The 26,591-nt window shown below is 35.0% G+C and overlaps 1 protein-coding gene across 5 annotated transcripts in view; it reads left to right on the top strand.

Annotated features, from left to right (window-relative positions):
* The window catches only part of ZFPM2 (zinc finger protein, FOG family member 2), a 483,598-nt gene that overhangs the window by 122,838 nt on the left and 334,169 nt on the right, over nt 1-26,591 (top strand). For all 5 annotated transcript variants that reach the window (XM_009455782.5, XM_001158075.7, XM_063817340.1 and 2 more), the window contains one exon: nt 793-894. In XM_009455782.5, the coding sequence (XP_009454057.4) occupies nt 793-894 (102 nt within the window). The remainder of the gene's footprint in view (nt 1-792; nt 895-26,591) is intronic.

Here is a 26,591-nt window from a genome sequence, read left to right on the forward strand (position 1 = left end):
TGGACTACTTTTCTTAAAAGCAGCACATACTTTGTTACATTATCACTTAAAATGAAGGTACTCATTAATTAGACTTTTTGCTTTTAAAATATGGTTGTATCATTAAGGTTTCTCCTTTGCCATAACTATATTTTTGCTCAGAATGTTACTGCCTTTTTAATGTGAAAATGATGGCATAAAATTGTAGAAACTAGCTGTATTTATTCAAGCAAAAATATAGGTTTATAGTTTCTTTTATTGTGAGGAGTTGAGTCACTGGCTAATCATTTAATTATGGCCTTTTCCACTAAATTTTTAAAACAAATAAGACCCAGTCTTAGCAAGCATAAAGCTGGGGAAAAATAAAAGTGTTCTTCAAAGTAATCTAAATTCAACCAAAACCATAAATATGTCTTATTCTATGATATTTATTTATCTGCATCTTGTCTTTAGAAAAGTTATAATTTGGAAATCAATGAGTTAAGTTTTTCTGTATTGAAAGTCTTAGAAAAAATTATAAACTGCAATTTCATTTTCTTCTTATATATATTAATAACTCAAAAGGAAAATTTACATGGAAATGTTTTTATTGTTTATAGTACTTCATTCATTTATTGATAACAAATACTGATTTTCTTTATTGTGAAGCCACAATAGATATCAAAATAATCATGAAGATTTATTAGTGTAATGACAATATGTATAACAAACCTGTAATTAGATATATGGTAAGGACATCCCTTTATGAGTGTGTGAATGTGAAAGAGAGAGCTTTGCTCATTTTCTTTCTCTCCTTGTGTTGGTGTTATCCAGGTGATGATGAAGGAATCCAGGAGACAGCAGAATCAGATGGGGACACACAGTCAGAGAAACCGGGGCAACCTGGAGTTGAGACAGACGACTGGGATGGACCAGGTAGGAGAGAATATTTAAAATTCAACCGTCTTTAGTACTGTTAGAAATACACATTTTTCTTTTTTTCTTGAACATTAGTTAGCTTGCAAAAAATGTTTTCGTGTGTGCTGGTTACATGAGAGTTTAAATAAAGATTATTATTTTAAAAATACTTCTTAGATTTTTGTTATATAAATTATAAAAACCAAAGTGCTACCTCTGCTTGAAGTTTCTGTCATTTTTTTCTTTCATCTTCATGTAAAATTAGTCAATTCTACTTGCTTCTTTGAACAAAGGATCTTTAAGCTACATCCAAATTTAAATTGGGCACACTATTAAAGCTTACAAACAAGAAACAATAGTACTTCAAAGAACTATCATTTTCAGTTTAGTCATGTTTTAAGTCATAGGTTGAAACATATTTAGAAGTTTAGAAAATATCAAAAGATGCCCCCTTTTGATTTAAGGTTTGAGTAACATTTTCATTTTGATGAGGAAAATTACATTTGATTTTAATGATCTTGACATTTAATCATTTAAAGAAAAACAAAAACTGATCAAAATACTCCACCACACCAATATAAATGTATGTAAATATATAACAGTCAAAAGAACTCTGCAGAAAAAAGGCTTTATATTTGGTGCCAAGTAATTTACAATTGATAGTATATTTATAAATGGAGACTATTATGTCACAAGGTTTAAGAATATAAGTGAGTTCTGAGATAGTTTTAGCCATAATTTCCAAAGCAGTAACATTTTTCATTAAGAAAGATCCCTATATTTCAATCACATTTTCACCCTTGCATGACTTTGCAAATTGCTCTCTGCTGTACGTGAAGAAGAGAGGAACTCCAGCAGTAATTTTCTGAAACCAGCAGCTGGAAAATATAATGCAAACAAAAATGAAGATACAGTATATCTGATTATTATGATGTCATTTCTAATGTTATTCATCATACACACAAATGTTTGTATTCTGTATACTATAACATAATGCTATACAAGATTTTATATCAAAAATGTATTATATTTAAAGTACCTTATTACCACATTTTAAGAGTTTGAAGGAAAATATAGCCTTCTGGCATTTTCACCTTATGGCATGCTGCTTCTTCTCAATGTGGGGAAAGATTCCCTCGATTAAAAAAAAAAGTAGGAAAAAGATTTTCGGAACATCTAGGTTTTGTCATGGAGGTTACCTTTAACTTAAAAACAGTGAGTGAACTTTTATATATTATAGTTCCTTTTTTTTTGAGACAGGGTCTCACTCTGTTGCCCAGTCTGGGGTGGAGTGGCATGATCTCGGCTCACTGCAGCCTCCACCTCCCAGCCTCAAGTGATCCTCCCACCTCAGCCCCGCAAGTAGCTGGGACTTCAGGCATGCACCACCACAACTGCCTAATTTTTATATTTTTTGTAGAGACTGGGTCTCACCATGTGGCCCAGGCTAGTCTCAAACTCCTGAGCTCAAATGATCTGCCCGACTCATCCTCCCAAGGGGATTACAGGCATGAGCCACTTCACCCAGCCTCTTACAGTTCTTTTCTTTTCTTTTTTCTTTTTTTTTTTTTTTGAGACAGAGTCTCACTCTGTCACCCAGGCTGGAGTGCAGTGGCATGATCTCGGCTCACCACAACCTCCGCCTCCCAAGTTAAAGCGATTCTCCTGCCTCAGCCTCCCAAGTAGCTGGGACTACAGGCATGTGCCACCACGCCTGGCTAATTTTTTGTATTTTTAGTAGAGACGGGGTTTCACCATATTAGTCAGGATGGTCTCGATCTCCTGACCTCATGATCCTCCCGCCTTGGCCTCCCAAAGTGCTGGGATTACAGGCGTGAGCTACCGTGCCCGGCGATAGTTCCTTATTCATAGAATTAAGTATGTATATGTTAATTTAGAAGTGTTTTTACATTTAAAAGTTTAGTTGGCCTTTTAGATATGCCTGCTTGCGAAAAGGTACATTCTGGCTTACTCTTATGATGGGGAAAATTTGTAGGGAGCAGGTTTTTATCTTTGTTTATGTCTGGGGCCCATAGCTTTTCCAGTGACTTGGGAGTAAGTAAGCAAATTTTAGGGGATAAAATGCCAAACACATGCTGTACACCCAGTGCTACCTTTTTCAGGAAGCTTTTCGAGAAATAAAGTTGTATTTGTGGCTAAAAAAAGAGGGGGAGAGAAAGTGAGCAAGGTGAAGAATTATGCTGTCATTAAAAATGAAGAATTTTCCATTTTCATTTAAATTTATTTAATGTATTTAATTTAATGTTTTTATTTATTTGCTATTGGTAAAAAAACTATACTCTTTTCTGGGCACATATGGTTATGACAAAACTTTGAAGAGAAAATATGTATCTCTAAGCAGGTATGCCTACAAAAAAATTTCTTCTTCGTCTATTATAAAATAAATAACAATTTTTTTCTCTATACACATTTAGCCAAAAAAGGGGTTTTATTATTATGAAAATCCCTGAATTGAAGTTGATTCATAACAATATCTATTTATTTACTTTTCAAGGTAGAATATTCATTAATTTCCTTTAATCAGGAGATTAGGGAGAAAGTAGGGGGTATTTCGTGTTTTCGCTATTGCATAAACAGCAATTACTTTGATGTTACTACTGCAAGTTTTGTTATTAATGAAATAGTATTGGCATTTTCCAACTGTAGTCAGAGAGAAAATTGTGCAACTCTTAGTGACAGTTTCCAAATATATTGGAAAATGGGCTTTACTGATGGTTACCCCATTTACCCTGATATGACTATTACACATTGTTTTCCTGTCTTAAAATATCTCATATGCCCATGAATATATACACCTACTATATACCCACAAAAATTAAAAATTAATTTTAAAAAATAGGCTTTAGATTCCATGGGTTTAGGTTCAATTCTGGATTTAATACTCACTATCTGGGAGATTTTTGGCAAAAAATTTGGAAGTTTGGCAAAAAAAAACCAAAAACCTGTTCTCACTTTACCTATATCCTCATTTGTAAAAAATAGAAACTAATATTAACAACTCTTAGAGAATTAAATCAGATCATATACATGAAATGCCAGTGATCATTATTGTGGCTTTGCAGTTGTTGAGTCTTGAAGCCGAACCTTTAGAGTTTCTAATGCCCACTAGTATGTCTGATGAAATAAAGAGAAAAGTTTTGTCATACTAATTGAGTTTAGCCGCAAATTATTGATTAAGATATGAGGTATTAAAACAGATTTGGATTTCAAGGTCTTCTAATTTTAAGGTTCTCCACCTCAGTTCTGACAGTCACCCTAAGAGAGATGATTTTCTCTAAAAATAGAACAGAGTCAAAGAATGGGAAAATTATCTAAAGAATTTGAGGCATAGAGCTGACGTCATTTAAGATGGATCAGGATTTATCTTTTTTTAAAAGAGTTTGATTGACGACGACTCCACAACCTTTCTTGATGGCTGAATTAAATAATGAATCAACTCCTGTCTGAAGTGTTCCATTTTATCAAATGCAGATTCCACAGTGGAAAGTACTTTTTCCCTTATGTTATTCAACTAAAAGATATGTTTTGTTATCACTATTGCTCACACCTTTGTTAGCTGTTATGATTAAGTGGAACCTAAACAATCTTTAAGAAAATTATCTTACATGTAAACATTTCTATGGTGACATTCTTTCATGTTTAAATGTTTGTGATTCCTGTTTAAGTATACTTGAAGTTCCTATGAATCTTTCATGGTTTGAGTGAAAAGCTAGACACACTAAGCTAGTAAGGTTCAGGCCAATATAAAAGTCATTATCTCCTTATTTCAGTACCTCTCAAGTCTGTTTTTTAATGTAATTGTTCTTTCTTCCTTATAAAATTTTACTTGGACACTTCTTTGCTGGAATCTAATTCACAGAACATTTGCTCTTCACTATTCTGGTTTTTCATCTGTCTTTGCCTATATTTTATTTATCTTATCTGTCTTCTTTTTAGTAAACATCTTTTCTTTTCTTTGTCCTCACAAATTTTGTGTTTTATCACTCTCACAAGTTCTTCAGTTTACCAATATTCTTATATGTCTAATTATTCAATAAATATTTATCTTGCATTTATTGTAATAATTGTTAAAAGCACTTGGGAGAAGTTCAAGGTGTAACATGATGCTGTCTGTATTCTCATTTTTTTGATGTCATTTCCCTCCTGTGGGCTTCTTTAATTATTCATGTACCATATTTGAGTCACTGATGCAATAATTAAGCATCTCATAGAATGGAGAGTAGAGTATGGTTTAAACTACAGAACGAAGTGTACAGATTTTAGATTCTGGCATGTTAAGTTCAGAAGTTCAGGCCAAGCTTCAGTTTCCTTATCTTTAAAATGGGAATAATAATAGCTTGAAATACTGTGATTTGGATGAGATTTGAAAGAGATGATATTTACAAAGTATCTAGCACAGAACTTGGGAGAGAATAGGACTTGCTAAATGTAAGTGGTCTTCCCTTACCCTAGGACTGAACTTTGTTAAACACTTTTCACTCTGTCTTTTCAGACTGACCAATGGTTGGAATGTTGACCTTATTTTGAAAATAGTGTTTACATCCCTGGCGATCTTAAGAACCACATTCCATGACCGAAGTCTGTTTTATGTACTCGTATTTAGAAGGAGACTAGGGAAAGAAAATTTAGGTAAATCTTTATAAATCTGTCATCTACCTTTATGAAACAAGCACCTTAAAAGTCACATCTTACTTACATCAACTTTCAGTATGCTAATTCTCTGAATTACCTTATTAAAACATGGTTACTACTTTTTACACTTGAGAATAGTGAAAATCTGATTTGTCTGGTACAATATTGCATGAAATCTTGGTCTTACCATCAGGCTTATAGCACCTATAATTGAAACTTCCAGGAGCTCTAATAAAGGAAAATATCATGCTACTTAAATATGCAAATAAGTACATGTACCCACCCCCATAACGTGTTAATGCAGACATACACAGGTATAACATTTTGAGCAGGTATTGAAATTCTTTGACACAAACTTTTCAGGATAAGTATATACCTCTATTTAAATAGATTTTAATATTTATATGTTAAGCTTTGGGTCATTTCAATAAAAATGAAGTAGAAAATCAAACACTATATTGATGATTTGATGAATTAATAGAATAAAATTAGTAATCATTTTTTGTATTATACATTTTCAAATATTAAAACTTGCTGCTACGCTGATAAGTCAGAGTATCCATCAAAGGTAAATTATTTTGGGGTAATGTCATGAATGGAGAAGACCAAAAACATTCCCTCTGTTTATATCTTGGTTCTGCCACTTACCAATTTTGTGACTTTGAGCAAGCTATTAACACTCCAAGGCCTCAGTTTCCTTGTTTGTAAAATAGGGCTAATAATAATAACTACCTCATTAATGAGATTTTACATCTAAAGCATGGATCTCAGAGCTTCCTAAGTGCTCAATTAATTACTCTTAATATTACTTTTACTATCATTTCAGCAATTGTACCTGTGTGGCCATTACAATGCCTTACATGTAATAAGTCCTTGTTAAACATTAGTTGCAGTGAGTTAATTTGGCAAATGATTTTGCAATGTAAAAGTCATCGTAGTATTATATTAAGTATGTTCTATTCCACCCGACTTAAAACATGATTCAATTCAAGAATTTTTAATGTAAATAAATTTTCAAAAATAAATGTCTAGGGCAAAATCAGACCTGTCTACTTGTTGCATCTTGACTAAAAATTGGTCAAGGTATCTGTAAATAAGTTGCTTTATACAGTTGCTGTTCAACATTATGGATATATACAGATGATCAGGCAAGTTCTGCTTTGTACTTTAAACTAGTAAGATGATCACTTTTGCATAAAGTGAAACTGTAGCCAGAAGACCACTATGAGATAGAAGCACATACTTAATGATACAGCTTTTTCCCCCTCTTTACTAGTCCAAAGAAGGGCTTGAAGATTACAGTTCTGATTTCGTTTCCTTTTTGATTGGGAAAATGTGGTAGATATAAGATCTGGGAAATGCCATTTGAAGTAAATTAACAGAAACCTATGAAACATAGTTAACCATAGATATAGTCTGACAGTAAGAAGAATATTGTGAGAAGCGGAGGAAATCCTAGAATGACTGTGTATTACTCTGACAGTGAATTGGTATTATCTCTGCTATCAGATAATGCAGTTATCATTAATTTTCACATTTGCATTTCAATCTTTGGAAGGAAATGACTCTTGCCGGATGAAGATAAGAGCTCTGTACCACTATAATGAACCATCATTTTATCTCAATGCTTTGTGTCCATATGAAAATGAGGCAGAGAGGAATGTGTGTGTATGTGTGTGTGTGCTCACGTGTGTGTATTGGGGGGGTCAGGAAAATATTATAACAAAGTGTCAAAAACTGGTACAGACTTTTGAGCCCTTTATGAAACAAGAGGGGGTAAAAAATAAATCTTCTGTAGTGTAGTTAAGTGGATATCGGATTAAAAGATGAAAGCCTGACTCTTTGTAGAACAGAATGCCACATGAACACAGTAAAAAAGTTCTCTTTTATTCCCTACTCCAGTTTGCACTCTCGTATAGAATTAGGACAGACATAAACACAACCGAAAAGAAAAAAAGAAGTAGGTTGGATCACTGGAAAGACAGCTAATGTCTTTGATTCATAAACAACTTTATAAAGTATACCAATTTATTATTACTATTATGATGATTATACTTCTTCAGCTGTGTAAGAATGGGAACTAAGTATATTTAGATAGTGGCTTTAGAGTTTGCAAACATCTAATTTGTTTACATAAGTTAAATTGAGAAATTCAAGTTAAAGATAATGAATTTGAGATAAATTTTCCTTGGACCTTTTCATTGCAGTGACCTTTTCATGAGACACAGTACTGGAAAATGGATACAGTGTCAAATTTTATAATTATCTTATGGTCCCCCAAATATATGACAATTCACCAATTATTTACAGTAGAAGCTCCCTCTCTAAAACTTACTGATGAAAGCTATTTTGGGTTGGGTTCTATACCGCCAAATTTATATGTTCAAATTCTAACCTTCAGTACCTCAGAATGTGGTGTTCTTTGGAAATAGGGTTGTTGGAGATATAATTGGTTAAGATGAGGTCATGGTAAAGTAGGGTGGACCCTTAATCCAGTATAACTGCTCTTCTCTGGGAGACATGCAGGAGAATGCCTTGTGGAGATAAAGGCAGAGACCCCAGTGATACTTCTACATGCCAAGGAAAGCTAAAGATTGCCAGTAAACCACCAGAAGCTAGAGGAGAGAGGCATGGAACAGATACTTCGTCACGGCCCTCGGAGGGAACCATTGCTGTTGACACCTTGATCTTGGACTTTTAACCTCCAGAACTGTGAAACAATGAATTCCTGTTATTTCAGCCACTCAGCAAACTGACACAGGAGCCAGGAGTTAGAAAGAAACTATGTGGGCAGTCACTTATATGCTTCCCAGGCATACTTTTTACTATAATTTTTAATTTATTTTAAATATTGTCTAAACCTATGAAATATGTTCACAAAAATATATTATTTCTATGAAAACTGTGTTGAAACCTTCAAAAGACTGGATAAAGGAAAATCACTAAAAAATCTAGGTATGGTCAGAAAACTTTGAATAATTTGCGAGAAAAATCTTAAAAAATATTAAAGAAACTTCACTTAAATAGCTTTGCAAAAGCTTTTACATCCTCCATTCTAATGAAACAAACTAGAAATCATACATAAAGGATGTGAATGCTGTTTATACAAGTGAAACACAAATTGGTTGGTCTATATAAAATTCTAGACCCTATATCAAAAGTTTGATGCTTTTATGCATTATGAAGTAAAATATAATGCTTATAACGCTATTTTAAAAACATTTCTATGGTTTGAATAACCACTATCCACCCCAGTTGTGTCCACTAACAGGGTTTTACTGTGTTCTTTCTCATTGAACCATAATTCAGCTTAGAATGCATCTCAACAGGGCACTTTAGAAAGACACTACGAGTCAGTAGGAATTGGTATATAAGAAATATCTTTGCCATTCTTTTTATAACCTCCATTATTAAAATGTATGCACTGTCCAGGCACGGTGTCTCATGCCTGTAATCCCAGTGCTTTGGGATGCCTCGGTGGGAGGATCTCTTTAGCCCAGAAGTTTGAGACCAACCTGGGCAATATTGTGTAACCCTCATTTCTACAAAAAATTAAAAAAAAATTAGCCAGACGTGGTGACTGGCACCTGTGGTCCAAGCTACTTGGGAGGCTGAGGCAGGAGGATTGCTTGAACCTAGGAATTTGACGCTATAGTTAGCTGTGATCCTGCTACTGCACTCCAGCCTGAGCAACAGAATGAGACCCTGTCTCAAACAACAACAACAACAAAACAAAACAAAACGACAAACAAACAAAATCCAAAATTATGCATTAAATATTTATATTGGACCAGGGATTATTGGCATTGATTTCCTTGTACCAGTATTGTGCTCTGCAAATATATGTGGGAATAAATTGACTCTCGTATCTGGAAAGCTGAAAGACAGAAGTAAACCTGTTTTGTTTTTATTTTGTCTGGTTTTAAAAATAACTTAAGTGGGCTTAAAATATAAGTAAAGATCAACACGATATGCATTAGAAGTAGTTTAAAATCATGAAAAATAAAATAGATGCATAGAGATATAAACAATTTGATATTAATGTGCCACAAATTTGGAACTAAATTACTAGAAGGGTAATATTGACTGAGTACACAGATAAATTAGTTAGGGCAAGTTTATGTTTTCAACTACATATTTAGTATCAACTATATGCAACACTCAGTGGTAGGCCCTAGGATATACAGCAGTAAATAAACCAGAGTGGTCTCAACTTCAGAGAGTGTATGTTCTACCAGAAATTGAAAATTGTTTTAATAATGATTTTTGAGTTCTTATTGCATATGTGATATCTGTTCTCTAGAAGTAACTTAAATGATACCATAAAACTATATTATCAGTGGTGGGGCCAGCCCAGTCTGGTGGAAAGAGATTCAGTAATGACTTCTGTGAGGACCAATCATTTTTAACTTAATTTGTTTTTATTTTTATTTTTTATACTTTAATATGCAAAGTTTTAAACACGCATCAAAGAAGAGGGAAGAGTACAATGAATTTCCATGTACCCATTGCCCAACTTCAAAAGTTATCAACTTTTAGCTAATCTGATTTCATCAATTCCTTCTAAATTTTTTTTTGTGGAGTTTGTTTTGTTTTGTTTTGTTTTGTTTTGTTTTTTTCTTTTTGAAATGGAGTCTTGCCCTGTCATCCAGGCTGGAGTGCAGTGGCCCCATCTCAGCTCACTGCAACCTCCGCCTCCTGGATTCAAGTGATTCTCTTGCGTCAGCCTCCCTAGTGCACCACCACACCCAGGTAATTTTTTTTATTTTTAGTAGTGATGGGGTTTCACCATGTCAGCCAGGCTAGTCTCAAACTCCTGACCTCAAGTGATCCACCCGCCTCAGCCTCCCAAAGTGTCTAGAGTATTTTAAAGCGAGTTTCAGAAATCATGTCATTTCACTGATGGGTACTTTGATAGTCTCTCTAATAAATGAGGACTTTTGTTTTAAACAAATATCAATATAACACATAAAAATATTCTTAATATTATCTAAAACTCAATTCATTTTCAAACTTCCCTACTTATCTCAAAAAATGTCTCGGGTTGGTTTATTGGAATCAGGATTCAATAAAGATCCATGTATTGGTTTATATGAAAAGTCTTTTTGAATGGAGAGCAGTCTCTCTCCCCCTACACTCACCCCCCCACCCCCATACACACACTTATTTGTGGAAATGAATTAATTTCTCCTGGAGTATTTTTCATATTCTAAATTGGGTAGATTGCATCCTGGTGGTGTTGTGTAGCATGTTCTTCGATACCCCACATTTCTTGTACATTGGTTGTTAATCTAGATCCTTGAATAAATTCAGGTTCGATATGGTGGGCATCAGTACTGCCTACACATTGATTGGTGCTTTTTACTGCTTTATATCAGCAGGCACATAAAGACTGGGTGCCCCACTGGATGCTCCAATGCACTATCAGTACAAGTGTGTGATGTACTATGTGGTAGGAATGCTCACTTGTGCTATCACTAACTTACACTTGCAGTGATAGTATCGTGTATCAGGTGATTTAGGTGTTTCAGCCTGATCCGGTGTTTGTGAAGTTTCTGATCAACTTTTCCCTAACAATTATTGCCAGGATCCATTGTATCTGTAGGATTTGCAAAATGCTGGTTTTCACATTTTGTCGTTTTTTATGTGAATTTATTAGCTAAAATTATTATCTTATGAAAATCTTCCCTTCGTCCACTATTTGGTTTTGCCTAAATACTGTTCATAAAGAAAGGGGAGGATAAATGCATCGTTCTCATTATTTAAAAATTTTTGGAATAGTGAATTGGTGCCTTCACCCTCCAAAAGTGACTAAGACCTCAGGGTGGTTTCTGAGACATTTTGATATGAACATAATAGACTTTGATAGCCTGTTTACACCTGGCATGATAAAATGTCAGAGGTTCATCTTGTTAGTTTTCTGTTCTAAACCTGGGGTGAGCTGTTTCTCCAAGGATCGTGGGTTACTATTCCTGGGATTTGGTACAAGATGAGCATCTCAAATCTGAAAATTCAAAATCCAAAATGCTGAGTGCTGACATGGTGTTCAAAAGAAATGCTCATTGAAGCATTTTGGAATTTTGATTTTCTGGTTTGGGATGCTCAACAAGTAATGCAAATATTCCAAAAATTTTAAAAAAATCTAAAATCCAAAATATTTCCAGTTCCAAGCATTTCAGATAAGAGATACTCAACTGGTATTTAAATACCTCAATCTAGGTAAAAGGGGTGTAAAGTATTTATTTAAATTAAGATCTGAAAGAGAAAAAGGCATTATTAGTTGGACAGAACGTGGGAGGGGGGTTTGAGCAAAAACTGGGATTAGAATAACCTGGGCAGAATATGCAGCATTTTCAAAACCGTTGTCACAAGAAGGAAGGTGAATTCAAGGCCATTGTGACTGGAGCTAAGAACACCAACCAAGAGAGTGGTATAAGATGAAGCAGGGTTCAGATTCTTCAGTGCCTTGTAGTCTGTAATACTATTATTGGATTTAAACTCAAAGCCAATCTGAAGACATATAATTCAGAGAAGTCACATGCTCATATTTGCATTAAGAATAAAAAAAGAAACGACTCTGATGACTATGTAGAGAGTGGACAGAAGGAAATAAAAATTCACTGGCCTTATCAAGAGATCACAGTGGCTTGTAGAGAGCACTTTATATATTTGTTAGTGTCATTATATGTGGCTTTCTCTATGTAGAATATTTTGACACCATTTACTGAGGTAAGAAAGACTAAAGGAAAGGCATGTTTATGGAGTAAGATGATGAGTTGGATTTTTAATATGGCACGTTTTTTATTTATTTGAGATATCCAAATGGAGCTGTTGAGTAGAACATTGGTAATATAGCCAGGGGCTTGGAAGAAAGGTCTGGGGTAGAGATAGAAATTGGAGAGTTAGCAGTGTACTCATGGCAGTGGAATTCTTGGGAGAAGATGAAATTGCCTAGTATAGAAATATAAACCAGAGGGCTGCAAAACAAACCTCTATCCCCTAGAGATAGGAGACAGAAATTCCCTATCTTTAGGGGAAGGCTGGAGGAAGAAGAGTCATCGAAGAAGACTGATAAGCAGTGGCCAGAGAAGATGGGGAAAACCAGGAAAATGTTTTTTTTTTTTTTTTTTTTTTTTTTTTTAAGAAGGAAGGGGCTATGCCTGGCTTAAATGGTGCTGAGAGGCCAAGATGGAGATTTAAGAATTTCCTCAAATTTAATGACATTCAGATATTAGTGATTTTATCTAGAACTATTTCATGGAGCTCTGGTGGCAGAAACCAGACTGTGGTAGGTTCAAATGAGAGGGAAAAACAAGCACATGGAATCAGCTGTAGTAAACAACCATTATTGATAAATAAACATATAAAATATTTATTGTCAAATAAATATGTAAAATAAATTTTCTTGGTAAATTAATATATAAAGTACTTCTTTAAAACTCTCTGGTAATTGATTAAAATTATTCATTATCATTTACCTCTTATTTTTGCCTAAGAATTTTCCAGACTTCTGAATTTAGGGGTATGCTTCCAGAGAAATTTGTATTCCTGTATTAAACTACTCTGAATCTACTATCCATTAGCTTTATTAAATTGTTTTAGTTTTTCTTCAGGTTTTCCATAGTATTATTTCTTTTATTGCTTGTTTGTTTTGAGACGGAGTCTTGCTCTGTTGCCCAGGCTGGAGTGCAGTGGCATGATCTCGGCTCACTGCAACCTCTGCCTCCTGGGTTCAAGCGATTCTCCTGCCTCTGCCTCCTGGGTTCAAGCGATTCTCCTGCCTCAGCCTCCTGAATGGCTGGGACTACAGGCTCACACCACCATGCCTGGCTACTTTTTTGTATTTTTATCAGGGACCGGGTTTCACCGTGTTAGCCAGGACAGTGATCCACCCGCCTGGGCCTCCCAAAGTGCTGGGATTACAGACGTGAGCCACTGTGCCTGGCCGTGTTATTTCTTTTAAATTTCATCATTTCAACCTTTGTCTCTCAATAACTTTGGTTTATCAAATAGCTTATGATTTTTGTGAGGTTTATCATTTTTAATGTGCTTGATATATTACATTTGCTAACAATAAATTATATAATATACATTTGTACTATGCATTTGATATGTTAGAGGTATGCTTTCTTTTTCAGTAGCCAAACAGATAACAGCCAGTATGTTGTTATTGTATTTTTGTTGTTGTTTTAACCTCAGTAGCACATTTGGACCTTGGGTGTTATCATATCTTTGTCTTTATAATAAACTCGTGCACTTGTTTCTAAGATTGATACTTGGAGCTTGCAACTTATTCACTCATAAATGTAACTTACATATGCTTTCTAGATTTTGTACTTCTTCCCCTGCACCTTGGTAGACCTACATTGAATTAATTAATTTAATTAGTTCAAACATTTATTGAAGAAGAACTATGCAGTAGGCTCCCAGGATCAAGCGATGACTTAGTCTACCTTCAAAAGCTCACAGTACAAAGGAGAAGATAGACAAATGATGAGATAATTAAAACACATGGCTGCAGGTACAGTGATAGAGGCATTCACAAGGTGCAGTGTGATGCTGGTGGTAAGACATGATGCTGATGAGGTAACACAGGAAATAATGATCTCGTCAAGCAATCCCAAGGGAGTGGTAAATTCACATTGGACCCACTTTAAGTTGTTACTCATAGATAGAAAATGGTTTTTGTTTGTTTGTTTGTTTTTTGCAAGTCTAATTCCATAGCATGTGTGGTAAACATGCCTTCATTTTGCCTGCAGAGAAGCCTTCACTTCCCAGCTAGACCTGCTACCTGGAAGGCACTGTCCTTCCTGTCACTCTCATACCTGAGGAAAGGACAGACTCTCTGAAAGACAAGGGAAAATACAGTTTCCTGCAGGCAGAGAAGGGACTCCAGATTTAGACACGAGGCTGCCTATTGAAGATGCGTTACATCTACCAACTATATAAAGGCAACAATAAAAGGGTTTGGTAAAAGATTAGCAAAGAAATCTAACCAGGGACCCTGGTGGCCTTACTGGTCTTGTCTGGTGTTTGGAAGTAAGGCTGACTTGGCTCTTGGCTGTTGGAAGTTTTTGGAGAGTTTGAAGGGAATAAGAAAGGAGCCTCAAGGGATGTCCTCTGAACTTCTTGCCTACAGCAGAGTCTTTTTGACAAAATTCCCATAGGCCGTATATTAGGTGTAGTTAAAAGAAGATTGCAAAGTGTTGCATGTTTTCAAATTTTTAAAAATTTAATACAAGGTCACATACAAGGAAGCAAAGAAAAGAGCATATTTCATCTTAAACATACCTTTATCTTTGGGTAAATACACAAAGAATCAAAGATTCCTTTTTGTTTTCATGGCAGAGAATCAGTTGAAATGAATGTTACACTCCGTGTAAAGATAGTTACAACCTTACCGATGGAATGAAATTTAAAAAAAAAAATTTGTTTTCCCCCCATTACCTTTTCCATATTAATCAATGAAGATTGTTACATTTTTGAACATTGTATTAATAATATAAACTAAAATGAAAACAACAAATAGACAAATATATTCTATCAGGGATGGAGACATGTTGCCACTTACAGAATTAAGTAGGCTGTATGCCAAATAATATAAAAATGATCGAGTATCTGAAATTGACAGTGCATATTTTCAGTATGTATTTTTAATAAGCAATGCATTATTTCATATGACATTACTTTTAGTTATATTTTCTCTATAAAACCAATTAAAAGAAAAGCAAGCCAAAAGAAAAGAAAAAAGAGAAGCATTTTCCATCTTCAGAGTCTTTGCTCTTTCAGTTCTATTTTTTTAATTAGATGTTTTCCAGAACATTATCATATTCCTTAGTAGAGAACATTTTTTTTTTTACTCTGTAAGTTGAATAAGGGGGACATCGGGTTCCCTTGCCATTAAACAATAATTATAGTAATATGATTAAAGCTACAGTTTCTTAATAGGGTGATAAAGGAAAAAAACTTTAAAGAAATTATTCTCACCAATTCTAATGCTATAACTGGGCATGAAAAATATTCTACAAACTGTTTTCTTATTATTAAAGAAGTCACTTGAATGGCCCTTCTTTTTTTCTTTCTCTGAGACAGGATCTCACTCCTTCACTCAGGCTATAGTGCAGTAGTGCAACCACAGCTCACTATTCTCCCACCTCAGCCTCCCAGATAGCTGGGACCACAGGTGTACACAATCATGCCCAGCTAGTTTTTTGTTTTGTTTTGTTTTGTTTTTATTTTTGTAGAGATGGGGTCTCACCATGTTGCCCCAGCTGAGTAATTCTTGTTAATTATGCAAATACAAGACAAATAGGAACCAGAACCTTCCAAACTGGGTGTGTGTGTGGTGGCAGGGGAGGGCGTTTTGTCACTTTGTGATGAATACTCCCTGTCTAGGAAATCTCCGAACCCTGGAAGGAGGTAAGAGACTGATTGGCATATGTACCGTAGGGGCTCTCTCTGTGGTGATCAACCAAACTCCACTACTTCCCCCCCAATTTGGGGTATGTATTGGCCTGCTCAGGCTCCCATAATGTAATACCACAGACTGGGTGGATTAAACAACAACTATTTTTTTCCTCATGGTTTTGGAGGCTGGAAGTCCAAAATCAAGGTATCAGCAGGCGTGGTTTCTAGTGAGGCCTCTCTTCCTAGCTTCCAGATGGCTGTCTTCTTGCTGCGTCCTCGCCTTACTTCTTCTGCGTGTGTGAGGACTCCTGGTGTGTGTTCCTCTTCTTACATGGATAGCATTCCTACTGGCTTAGAGTCCTCTCCTTATGATCTCATTTAACCACGATTACCTCCTTAAAGGCTATACCTTCAAAGAGAGTCACATTGGGTATTAGGGCCTCAATATATGAGTTTTGGGGGAACACAGTTCAGTCCATAGTGGAGTGGATACGGTGTCTGTAACCAAAGTCTGCTGTCAGGAAAAAGACAACAAGGGAAGATTTCTGGAAGGCAGATAAAGCCAGGACTCAACACTAGGGCCTTTGGGTTTAAGAGAGAGGGCTGCTTCCCTCACCCCTTGTTCCTAAATCTAGAACCCTCTGGTACCAGATAGCATTCCCTGGGGTCCTGCTCTGGGAAAGAATGACTAAGCTGAGATGTGAGTGTTGATTAAGTGAGTGGAACCCTGCAGCCTAAGGTTGTATAGGAGCAGAAGCTGTTTGGGTATCACTTCAGTGGAGAAGGCAAATCAATTTTCTTGTGCAGGAAAGGTTTTCAATAGTGACACCAAAACATAGCAAGCAAAGCTGGGACTCCAGTGGCCTAACAGATCTGCTGGCTCTTCCAAATCCTGGGGAATTTAGGGAGAATAAAGAAGGTCTCAAAAGGAAGAGGCTTTACTTGAGGCAAAACTGGGGAAGTTTACCCAAAGCTGACAAATGAGGGAAGAACACATAGGAAACCCAGAGAAGGAGGCATCTCTTTTGCTCTGAAAGGCCAGTTAAGGCCACTTGCCTTAATAAACATGGAAACATCCAACAGGTGGAAAGTGAGAGGAGAGGAAAAGGCATTCGAGCATCGCAGGCACGGGGAGCATGGCCCACCTGGCATCATATGGAGGGCGAAATGGGGTTAGGAGTGAGTTGAGGGCTTGCATTAGACACTCAGGCAATAGGCTTTTAAGAAATTTGGGTAAAATGAAAGGTGTCCACATCATTAGTAAGTATTTGTGTTCAGTATGAGAATGCGTTGAAAGTGAAGGAGGAAGTACTTTTACCTTGCTTTGTCTGAGCAGTATAAAGCAAGTAAAAGCAAGAGTTTTCTTATGGTTATACATACAAAATGAACCACTTATTATCCTGAAAAGAAAAAAAAATGCTCCATGCATTGTGAAAAAATACTTTAACTATTTTAACTTATTAAATGTAACAATTATTTTATATTCCATATTAAATTTTGAAATATGAGATTTTAAAAAGCACTCAACTACATATAATGCACTTTTTTGATATCTTTGACATATTGGTGTGGATAATAGAAAAAAATTTTGATTATCAAGAACAAGTAGACATTTTTGAAAAGCTTGAATTATTCATTTATAAAAAAATCATAATTACCATTATGTGGCAAAATTAATTTCTTATAAAATAGCTTTACGGCCTAGAAAATGGAAATAAATTATTTTAGGAACTCATAGCTTAAGGCTACTATTTCATGTCAATAATTCATGATTAATATATAGCGGAATATTTTAGCACATTTTAAAATTAAAAGAGATTGTTAGTCAATTCAGCTCTCTGGATTTGACTCATTCTTTACTCTTAAAGTAAGCATGGTAAAATAAAAAAACTTGAAATGCCAGATATTCAAATACAGTAAAACGAAGATGGCATTATATTTAACTTATAAAAATGCATGAAATATTTCAACCATGATTTAAAATTACCTGAAATTAATAATTCTCCTGATTTCCTTTGGGCTTTTACTATTAAATCTGTAGGATTCAGGATATGTCATCCGGTTAGGCTCACTGATAGTCATTTTCAGAAATTCTAAATCATTCAAATAAAAGGGCTTAAAGGTAAACTTAGTAAATCAGTGGTCCTAAAGCATTTATTTTTCGGAGTATTATTCTTTTGAAATGATAAAACAACTATCTAGGATTAATGTTGAGGTTGTAAAATTCTACTTTTTGGAAATGCTTCCTCTTCTGTGATCTTTTTAGCGTTCTCTTTTTCATTCCCATCTCTGGTATCTACTATGTATTAAGAGTTTACTGCGTGCCGGTTACTGTTATAGGCATGAGAGATATAAGAGCGAACAAGTTCTCATTGATTTCCCCATAATAACTTTAGGGGTACTATTCTCATCTTGACCAATCAGGAAACTGAGGTATAGGAATGTTAAGGAACTTGCCTAAAATCACACAGCAGATAATCCTGGAATCAAAATTAAGCAGCCTGGTCTCCGGAGATTGTGTGTATGTCACCATTCCATTTATCTGTTTTTCATAAAATGAGCTCTTCTTGATTGTCGCACTTATTATTTGCTACCATATTTTGAGATTCCCCTACCTAATTGGAGTTCTTTCTTCTTCCCTAAAATATAAGCAAGGAACAATATGATTTATTTTTCTTTAAACCTGTTTATTAAGTTTAATTTATGTTTTAATAAAATTTTGAGAATTGTTTCCTTTCCAATGCACAACATTTTGGTTTCTGTGTTTAGCTCATCATTTATGTGTCTTCATCCTGGAAAGCACATAGTAATCTTAGTAACCTCCACCATTCATCAAGCACCCTGGCTCCAGTCACTGGTTCTCCAGGCTCCAGAGCACCTTGGCTCCAGTCCCAATATGTAATCCCTATTTTATAGCTAAGGATGTTAAGTCTTAGAACCCTTAAATGGTTTACCTGGTTTCATTGCTAACAGAGGAAAAAGTCAGGCCTGACCTTACTGCTTCCCTCTGCAAAGCTTCCTGTGCGAAGAAGGCTGGACGAGGGAGAGACTAAGGTTACAAGTCAAATTCCAGGGAAGGAAGGTAAAGGTAATGGGAGACAGAATCTCAGATGAAAATTGCCTTCAAATTCTGCTGCTCCATTCCCCTGCTCAGTAAATTTGCACAAATTACTTAATATTTCTGCCTGTCAACTTTCTATCTCTACAATGGGAGTGCTATATACATGCTTCATAGGGCTTTATATTATGTAAGTGAATTAATGAAAAGAGTGCCTGACACTAAGTGTTGTGTAAGCAATATAACCATGACATCATCATCAGCACCGTCATGATCCTTATTTTGTATACAGTTTTTTTTCGTCTAAAATTTTGCTTCAACCTTGTATCTTCTTCCCCATTATATTTCTTTAATTTCTGAATGGCCAAAAAAATAGCAAATCCGTTTGTATCTATGTTGTTCAAAAAATAAAAGTCGTTTATTCGATTCAACGTCCTTGATGAGAGTAAAATGATACTAGCTTCAGTTCAAGTTGAAGTGCTAAAATATTTCAGATTGAAAAATGTAATTTAGTCAGGTGCTCCTTATGCTCAGCTTCATTCTGCAGTGGATTTGAGATAAATAATAAAAAATAAATAAAATGGTGGAATAAATTATTAAAGCAGATAAAAGAAAACATAGATAGGAAAATGGCAGAGACAAGAATAATATAATTGCATGGGTAACTAAACCATAGAGTCCAAGATAGTTGCTTAAAATGGACTGAAAATATAATTTTAAGCTTCCTTGCAGCCAGTGTTTGCAAGTCTGCCTTTATATTCATTTCTTAATTGATCAACATTATAGGTAACTTTATATATGTATATAAACCATCTCTCTATATTTAATACTATATATGTCTGTGTATATATATATACACGTATATACATATATAGAGTTTTTATAAGCTATATATGTGGGTGTATATATAGTTTATAAAAACACATATAGTTTTCTATAGTGTGTGTGTGTGTATATATATAACTTTTGTGTTACATGCTCTTTGAAGGAAAGAAAGGATGATCACTTTTAATGATTGGTTATTAGCAGTATTACAATAATAGCAATGCTGGATTAAAAACTTGCAATTGAAGAAGAGAAGCTCCGATTAACTCAGGACAACATATTTATTCATTTATCTCTAAACAAACAAACTAGCAAACAAATAAATAGCTAACTGCAAAATCTCATGACTTTAGGGTTCTTCATGTGTGGGTGAAATGAAAAGTGTCTTATTCATCCAGGTGGCCTTGGGTTGCTTCTTAATGAGAGAATGTGATGGAAATTTTCTGTGTTCTAAGGCTGTTACATTTTTTTTTTCCAAAAAGGAAGATAATCTTATCTCTTCTACAGATGACTGCATATTTTATTGCCATCCTTTTCAAATTGAGAAAGCTGCATTTACCTCTTAGCGTCTACACTTAAATGCTTGAAGAATCTAGCCCAACCAACATATTGTAAGTGAACTCTTGAATGAGCTGATAGCCATGAATTTTGTGAGGAATGCACATGCCAGAATTAGGAAAGTACAAAATCCCCGCCTCCCCGCTAGGCTGTCTTCTCTGTTCCCTTTGTTTTTTCTGAGGGCTTCGCAGTTTTGCAGAACAGCCTTCTTATCTCTCTTTCCTTTTCTCCTTGGGACTTGCCTTCCACAGACCTCTTCAGACATTCTTGCAGAATTGTTCCCAGAAGATCTCTATTTTCAATTGGCTTTATACCTTCCAGTTTTATGGCCCATCCAGAACAGCTCAGTTCACTTTCTGAAGAAGAAATAAGAAAGTGCAAAATGTTACCAAATCTTTCCTCCTGTGTTTTCAAAAAACCACATTTGATGCTTTCTATTTTATATGCTTTTACAGAAATTCTCTTTAAAAATCACATATATGCTTATCATTATTTTAATAAAACCTCTGCTGAGTAAATGAATTTTATAGGATTGGGGGAAAAAGTTTGCAATGAATGGTGGATGATATTGCTATTCAATAGGGAGCTCTTAAAAATAGAGCAAATGCATAAGACATTTTTTGCAGTTTTCAATTTGTAAGAAAATGATTTCATTAGAGGGGAAAAAAGAGAGAGAGAAAACCATCAGTCAGGATGTGGGAGAATGCAGGCTCCTGATGAGACCAGCGGAGAAGACAAACTAAGTGTATGGATGCAGATTAGGCCTCAGAAGATGAGGGTGTAAAAGGGATTTAATGGTGGGGTGGATTATAGAAATCCATGTAACAATGTTAAATAATTATAGTTCCAGCCGAGATCAAAGCAGTGCTGATTGAACGCCCTCAAGCTGTTAACATGAAGTATCTTGAAGGGAAAAAAACCTGCCTCAAAGATTGGTCAGCCTGGGCAAACAATGTCTGTGATCTGTAGAAGTTCCAACTGTATTGAAAGCACCAATTCTAGGGAATGAAAAATGGAGGAGGCAGCCTGTTAGGGAATTTCTTCTTCTGGAGCTCTCGATCTTAAAACGGACTTTTTAGCTATTTGTAGTTTGTTTGAAAATGCTGAAAAAAAAAAAAACCAAAAAAAAAAACTAACCTTTCTTTTGGAGGGTATAGAAAAGATATTCACTCAGCCTGTATCGTAGCTGTCAATGGGAAATTCTATAATTGATTTTTATTATTCTTGATTTTGCCCTTTGAGGGAAATTTGACTTTCACTGAGTATACCAGAGTGATAATGACTGTAGGTAAGGAAAACTGGAAAAAAAAATTGTGGAAGATACATTTATCTGCAGAAGGAGCAAAAAATATCTTGAATATAAAGGAAAAACATGAGAATACATTCATGTCTGTGGGCTTGTTTGATTTTGTAATGCCTCTAAGACATTAAAAAGACAGAATTATAAAACAATTGAAATTAGTTCTAAAATGAGACAGCCATTATATTAACCCCAACCACAAGTGTTTTGGACAAATTGAATATAGAACCATATTGATATCTACATCTGTAACTGTCTGTCTATATATATGATAAAGGACAGAGGGTTGCATAATTTTTACAGTTTATACAAGCATCTTTTATTTAGTATAAAAATGAAATTGTTAATTATTTTAAATCACACAAGAAACGCAAAGCCAACAAATACTAAGATTAGATTTATAGAAATTATACTTGTAGACTTTATATTATTCATTAAAAAATATAGTTGATATATATAGTTGAGCTACATAGTAACATAATGATTTAAATTATAAAACTGAAAAGCCAACTATTTGCAATATTTTTATGATATTCCTGATATTGTGGCTGGAATTTTACTTGGAGAGAATTAAAGCTGCTATTTCAGTAAGGTGCCTGGTATTTCTTATACAATGGTAGTTTTAAGATTTAAGATGTATGGGATTAGCTAGCCACTTCATCTGAATTTTAAAAACCTTTATTTTAGGAGACGAACTATTGATCCAAGTATTTTATAATAAATACACATTTCTTAAGCAGTTGATGACAACTTGTTAAGGGAAAATTTGGACAGACAAAATTTGAATTTTTGTATTAGAATGAATTTAACAAAATTTTTCTTAATTCAAATGCATTTGCCTAAACATTCAAGTGAGAGCATTTTAAAAGTGAAGATTTTCTGCTGTATGTCTCTTTCTGTTGTAGGAAATAGCTGATATTAAAGACAATGCCTCATTAAATCTTGTGATGAGTGGTTTAACTTCGTGGCTTTTCTTAGGTAAAGGTTTTATGACATTGCATTTAATTTTTAATATTTTAATATGAATGCATTTCCTTTGCCAAGCTAATTTTTATTTTTATAGGGGGATGGATGTGTTAGCTGTTAACATCTTTTCTCATCCTTGGAAAACATCATTTCTCATCTGTAAAACATTTCAAAATCATATTTATGTGGTACTGGAAAAAATGCTAAGAAATTATAGGATTAAACTATTTTAATGCACATGTGTTGAATATTTTTAAAACAGTTTAAAACAACAAAACTTACTATAAATTAATTTCTGTAAGCTACCAGCTAATTATTAGTCAATTTTAAAGTTTCTCACATTTTAAAATTTGGGATGTTAGTGATATTCTAAAGCTGGTCTTATGTATTTAGCAACTGAATAATTTGGTTATTTTCACCTTATTGTGCCTTTTAATTTACATGTTCACAAAACATACTTTTCGTTGTTATTCCCATAGGTCCTTCTATACCACAGAGGTTTAACAATACAGAGGGGGTACATTAACTGCCAAGTCGCCTGTCCAGAAATGTTAATTTAGGTTGAAAGTTTAATTGTTTTGTTTGTTTGTTTAAAGTAATATGATTCTACCCCATGTAGCAGTACATACTTGAGAGTAAATACCAGGTGAAATGATTTTCTAAAATTGCCTTACATTTTTTTTTTTAATTTTGAGGAAGTTTTTTGTTCAAGGATACAGGCATCTCATGGCTATTGATGAGTTCAGGACCAAACAAAAATTCTGATATTATAATAGGGTGGAAAAAGCCTCAAATTTCTATTCAGATAAAACTAGTTTCAAATCCTGTTTCAACATTTGATTACTTATGAGCTGAGTGACTGTGGGCATTTTGCCTAATCGCCCTAAGTTTCAGTTTCCTCATGGAAATGATGCCTACCTCCTGTATCTCTTGTGAGCATTAAACAAGGTCAAGAGAAATATCGTATGTATTTCTTCCCAGCCAGGCTGCAAGAATGGGTAGATGGAGGATTCTTGTGAGAACTGCCCCTCACCTCTTAACATTGAAGACAGATGATGATGAAGTTTGTGTCAGAACTCTGACCTTGAGCCTCACAATTCCTAAATATATTTATTCTAATACAACTTATTTTTACTAAAGTGAAATTTAGGAATCTTAAAATGAGAGTGATTTTGTCCAAGTACTTTATGTCTCTGATCCTCAGCTTTCCCACAAGCAAATGGGGATGATAATATCTACTACTGTGCTTAAAGTAGGTCTTAAATAAAAGGACACACAAGATACTTATACCAAGCACATAGAGGTGCTCAGTTATTGCTTTTGTTATCCTAGTCACGACTACTGGAAATAACTGGCTTTTTAAAAATGTTAAGCCCAGCGAGTTAGGAATCTTTACTGAGTTGCTTATATAAAGCAGGAATTCTGCTAGGCCCTGAGATACAGTGGTCAGTAGGACAGGTGTGATCTCTGACCTCAGAGAGCCTGCGCTTTACTATGAAATGCTGTTTAAAATTCAGGTAGTTACCATGTCACCATTAAATATATTAAAGCACTTTTAAACAGTGGTTATTTTAATGAATATAAAAGTAGTAGGCTGAGTCTTTGAAGAAAATAAAAAGTGATTAGATACACATACACACACATACGTATATATGTACAACATAATAAAAAAGAGTGTTCCTATGCATGAAAATATGCTACCCCTAGTCTCCAGTCTCCAAGTCTCTTTACTCTGGCCATAATTAAAATCTGTATGCATAAAAAAGACAGTGATTTGGGGTTCATTGGAAGGGAAAGGATGATTTGGCAAAAATCTGCTCACCCTCAAGAGTTTCAAACTTTTCTGACTTTATTACTACTCTAAAATAATCTAAAGAGAGAACCCCTCATTTTCTCAACACCACTCTGTCTCCACTATCACTCATGTCCCCTATCTCATTGTTCTTAGTTGGCCTCTCTTATCACTTCTCATAGCTCCCACTTTATCATCTTTGTTAAACAAACCATCCTTACTTCTTCGGTGTCCAGGCCTCCTAGATATACCGTTCTCTTTAGCATTCAACCAAGTACATTTTTCTCCATTGTCACTTGCTAATCTTGTGTCTCCCTCAGGACTCTTCCCAGGGGTACTTGACATTTGCCTGCCATTTTCTCTCTTTGCTCCTAGAGTTCCTCCTTCTCTGCTCCCAAATTGCACTTGTGGCCATTACCCCTGTAACCTCATGGCCACTTCTGATCAGGGAACAATGTCCTCCTTCATATGTATCAACCCTCTTTTACAACCACGCTTTATCCCTCTCCATCACTCAGAATCATTACATACCTAGACACTCCCTTCTCTATGTATAACTGGCTGTGTGTTACTTTGCAACCTCAATGAGGACTCTACCCAGCTCCTGGCTTCATTTTCAGTATTACTCAATCTCAGCTCCATAACCTCCCATTTCAACATTACTCCTGTTAGCACCTTCCATGGCCTTGACCTCTGTGTGATCTGGCTTATCGTTGCTTTACTGTGAGATGGGGAGTAGATAGTCTTTATGCCCTATACCTAAATCACCAGGAAAAATAATAGCTTAAATGTATTAAGTGAGCATTTATTATGTATATGCGGCACTGTGCCAGACACTAAGCAGAATCTCAGGCAATCCTCTCAACAATATTAAGGCCCTGAGAAAATCATACTCCTTTTTGTTGGCATTGTTGCAAATTTAAGTTATTACTAGTTATTGTATTTATTCCCCAATAACCTTGTATAGAAATCTCCACAATAGTTGTTCTAAAACTCTCCAGTCTTTGAATCATTAATCCTCTTTCCTCTCTGCTTTATTTTTAACTACTCTGCTGAATACAAAGCAGTTTTTTTTTATGTGAGTGATTCTTGAAGACCTTTCTAAATTCAAATTCTCACTTGTCCCATAGGGGGAAAAGTGATGGGGCAGCCCAGAGAGCTCTTCAGAGCACACAAATCTAGAAACATTGTAGCTTAGAGGTATTGTAACCACTTTGATCATGGAGCCATGTCACCAGAATTTTTTCCTATTATCTTTGCCCACTTATATAATAAGTTTTGCCAACTTCAAGGTGAATCTGCTTTAATGTTGCTTTTAATTTTCTCAGTATGATCTCCAATATTTCAGAGTGCTCACTCTTAAATTAATTGCTGCTTGTGATTAAAAGATGGCTTCACTATTATGTGAGAATTTCCTGTAATGATCTCTTCTGTTTTACATCTCTTTACTCTCTCTTATTTTTCCCCTATCTCTCAATCTCCTACTCCTTTTTATGACTGCGTCTTCCATTTTTCTTCTTTCTTTAGTTTCTACCTAGCCAGTTTCTTCTCTACCTGCCCATTGCTCTCCAGCTGGTGTACTCATTCATGCATGCATGCATTCACACAATATTTCTTGAGCACTGACAGTGTGGAGGGCCAGACTGACTAGCCTCAAATACTGGTTTCGTCACCTTCTAGCTCTGAGACTTTGAGCAAGTCCCTCAATCTTTATGTGCCTCAGTTTCCTTACCAGTAAAACAAGAATAATAGTAATTCTATCAGTATTAAATGCTAAAATGTGTTGTGAGTTTACCACATTCCAGTAAGTTTTAAAAATTTTACCTGTGTTAACTCATTTAGTCTCATAGAACACTATGATGGGATTCTGTTATTAAGCCCATGTTTTGTGCATGGGTTATATATTTTCATAATTTGCTCAATATCACAAAGCCACATAGCTCATCAGAGGGTTGAATGAACTCATTCATATAAAGGGCATAACAAAGTGCCTGGCATAGAGTAAATGCTCAAAAACTTTTAGCTAACATAATTATTATTGTCATTATAAATATTCCCATTTTACTACCCAATAAGTACTTAAAATATTAGCCATTGTTATGATAATGACACGTAAGGCAGCATGCTACCTGCCATGAGTGTAAAAGCTATGTCAA

The sequence above is a fragment of the Pan troglodytes genome, chromosome 7 (assembly GCF_028858775.2).
Source record: "Pan troglodytes isolate AG18354 chromosome 7, NHGRI_mPanTro3-v2.0_pri, whole genome shotgun sequence".
Lineage (NCBI taxonomy): Eukaryota > Metazoa > Chordata > Mammalia > Primates > Hominidae > Pan > Pan troglodytes.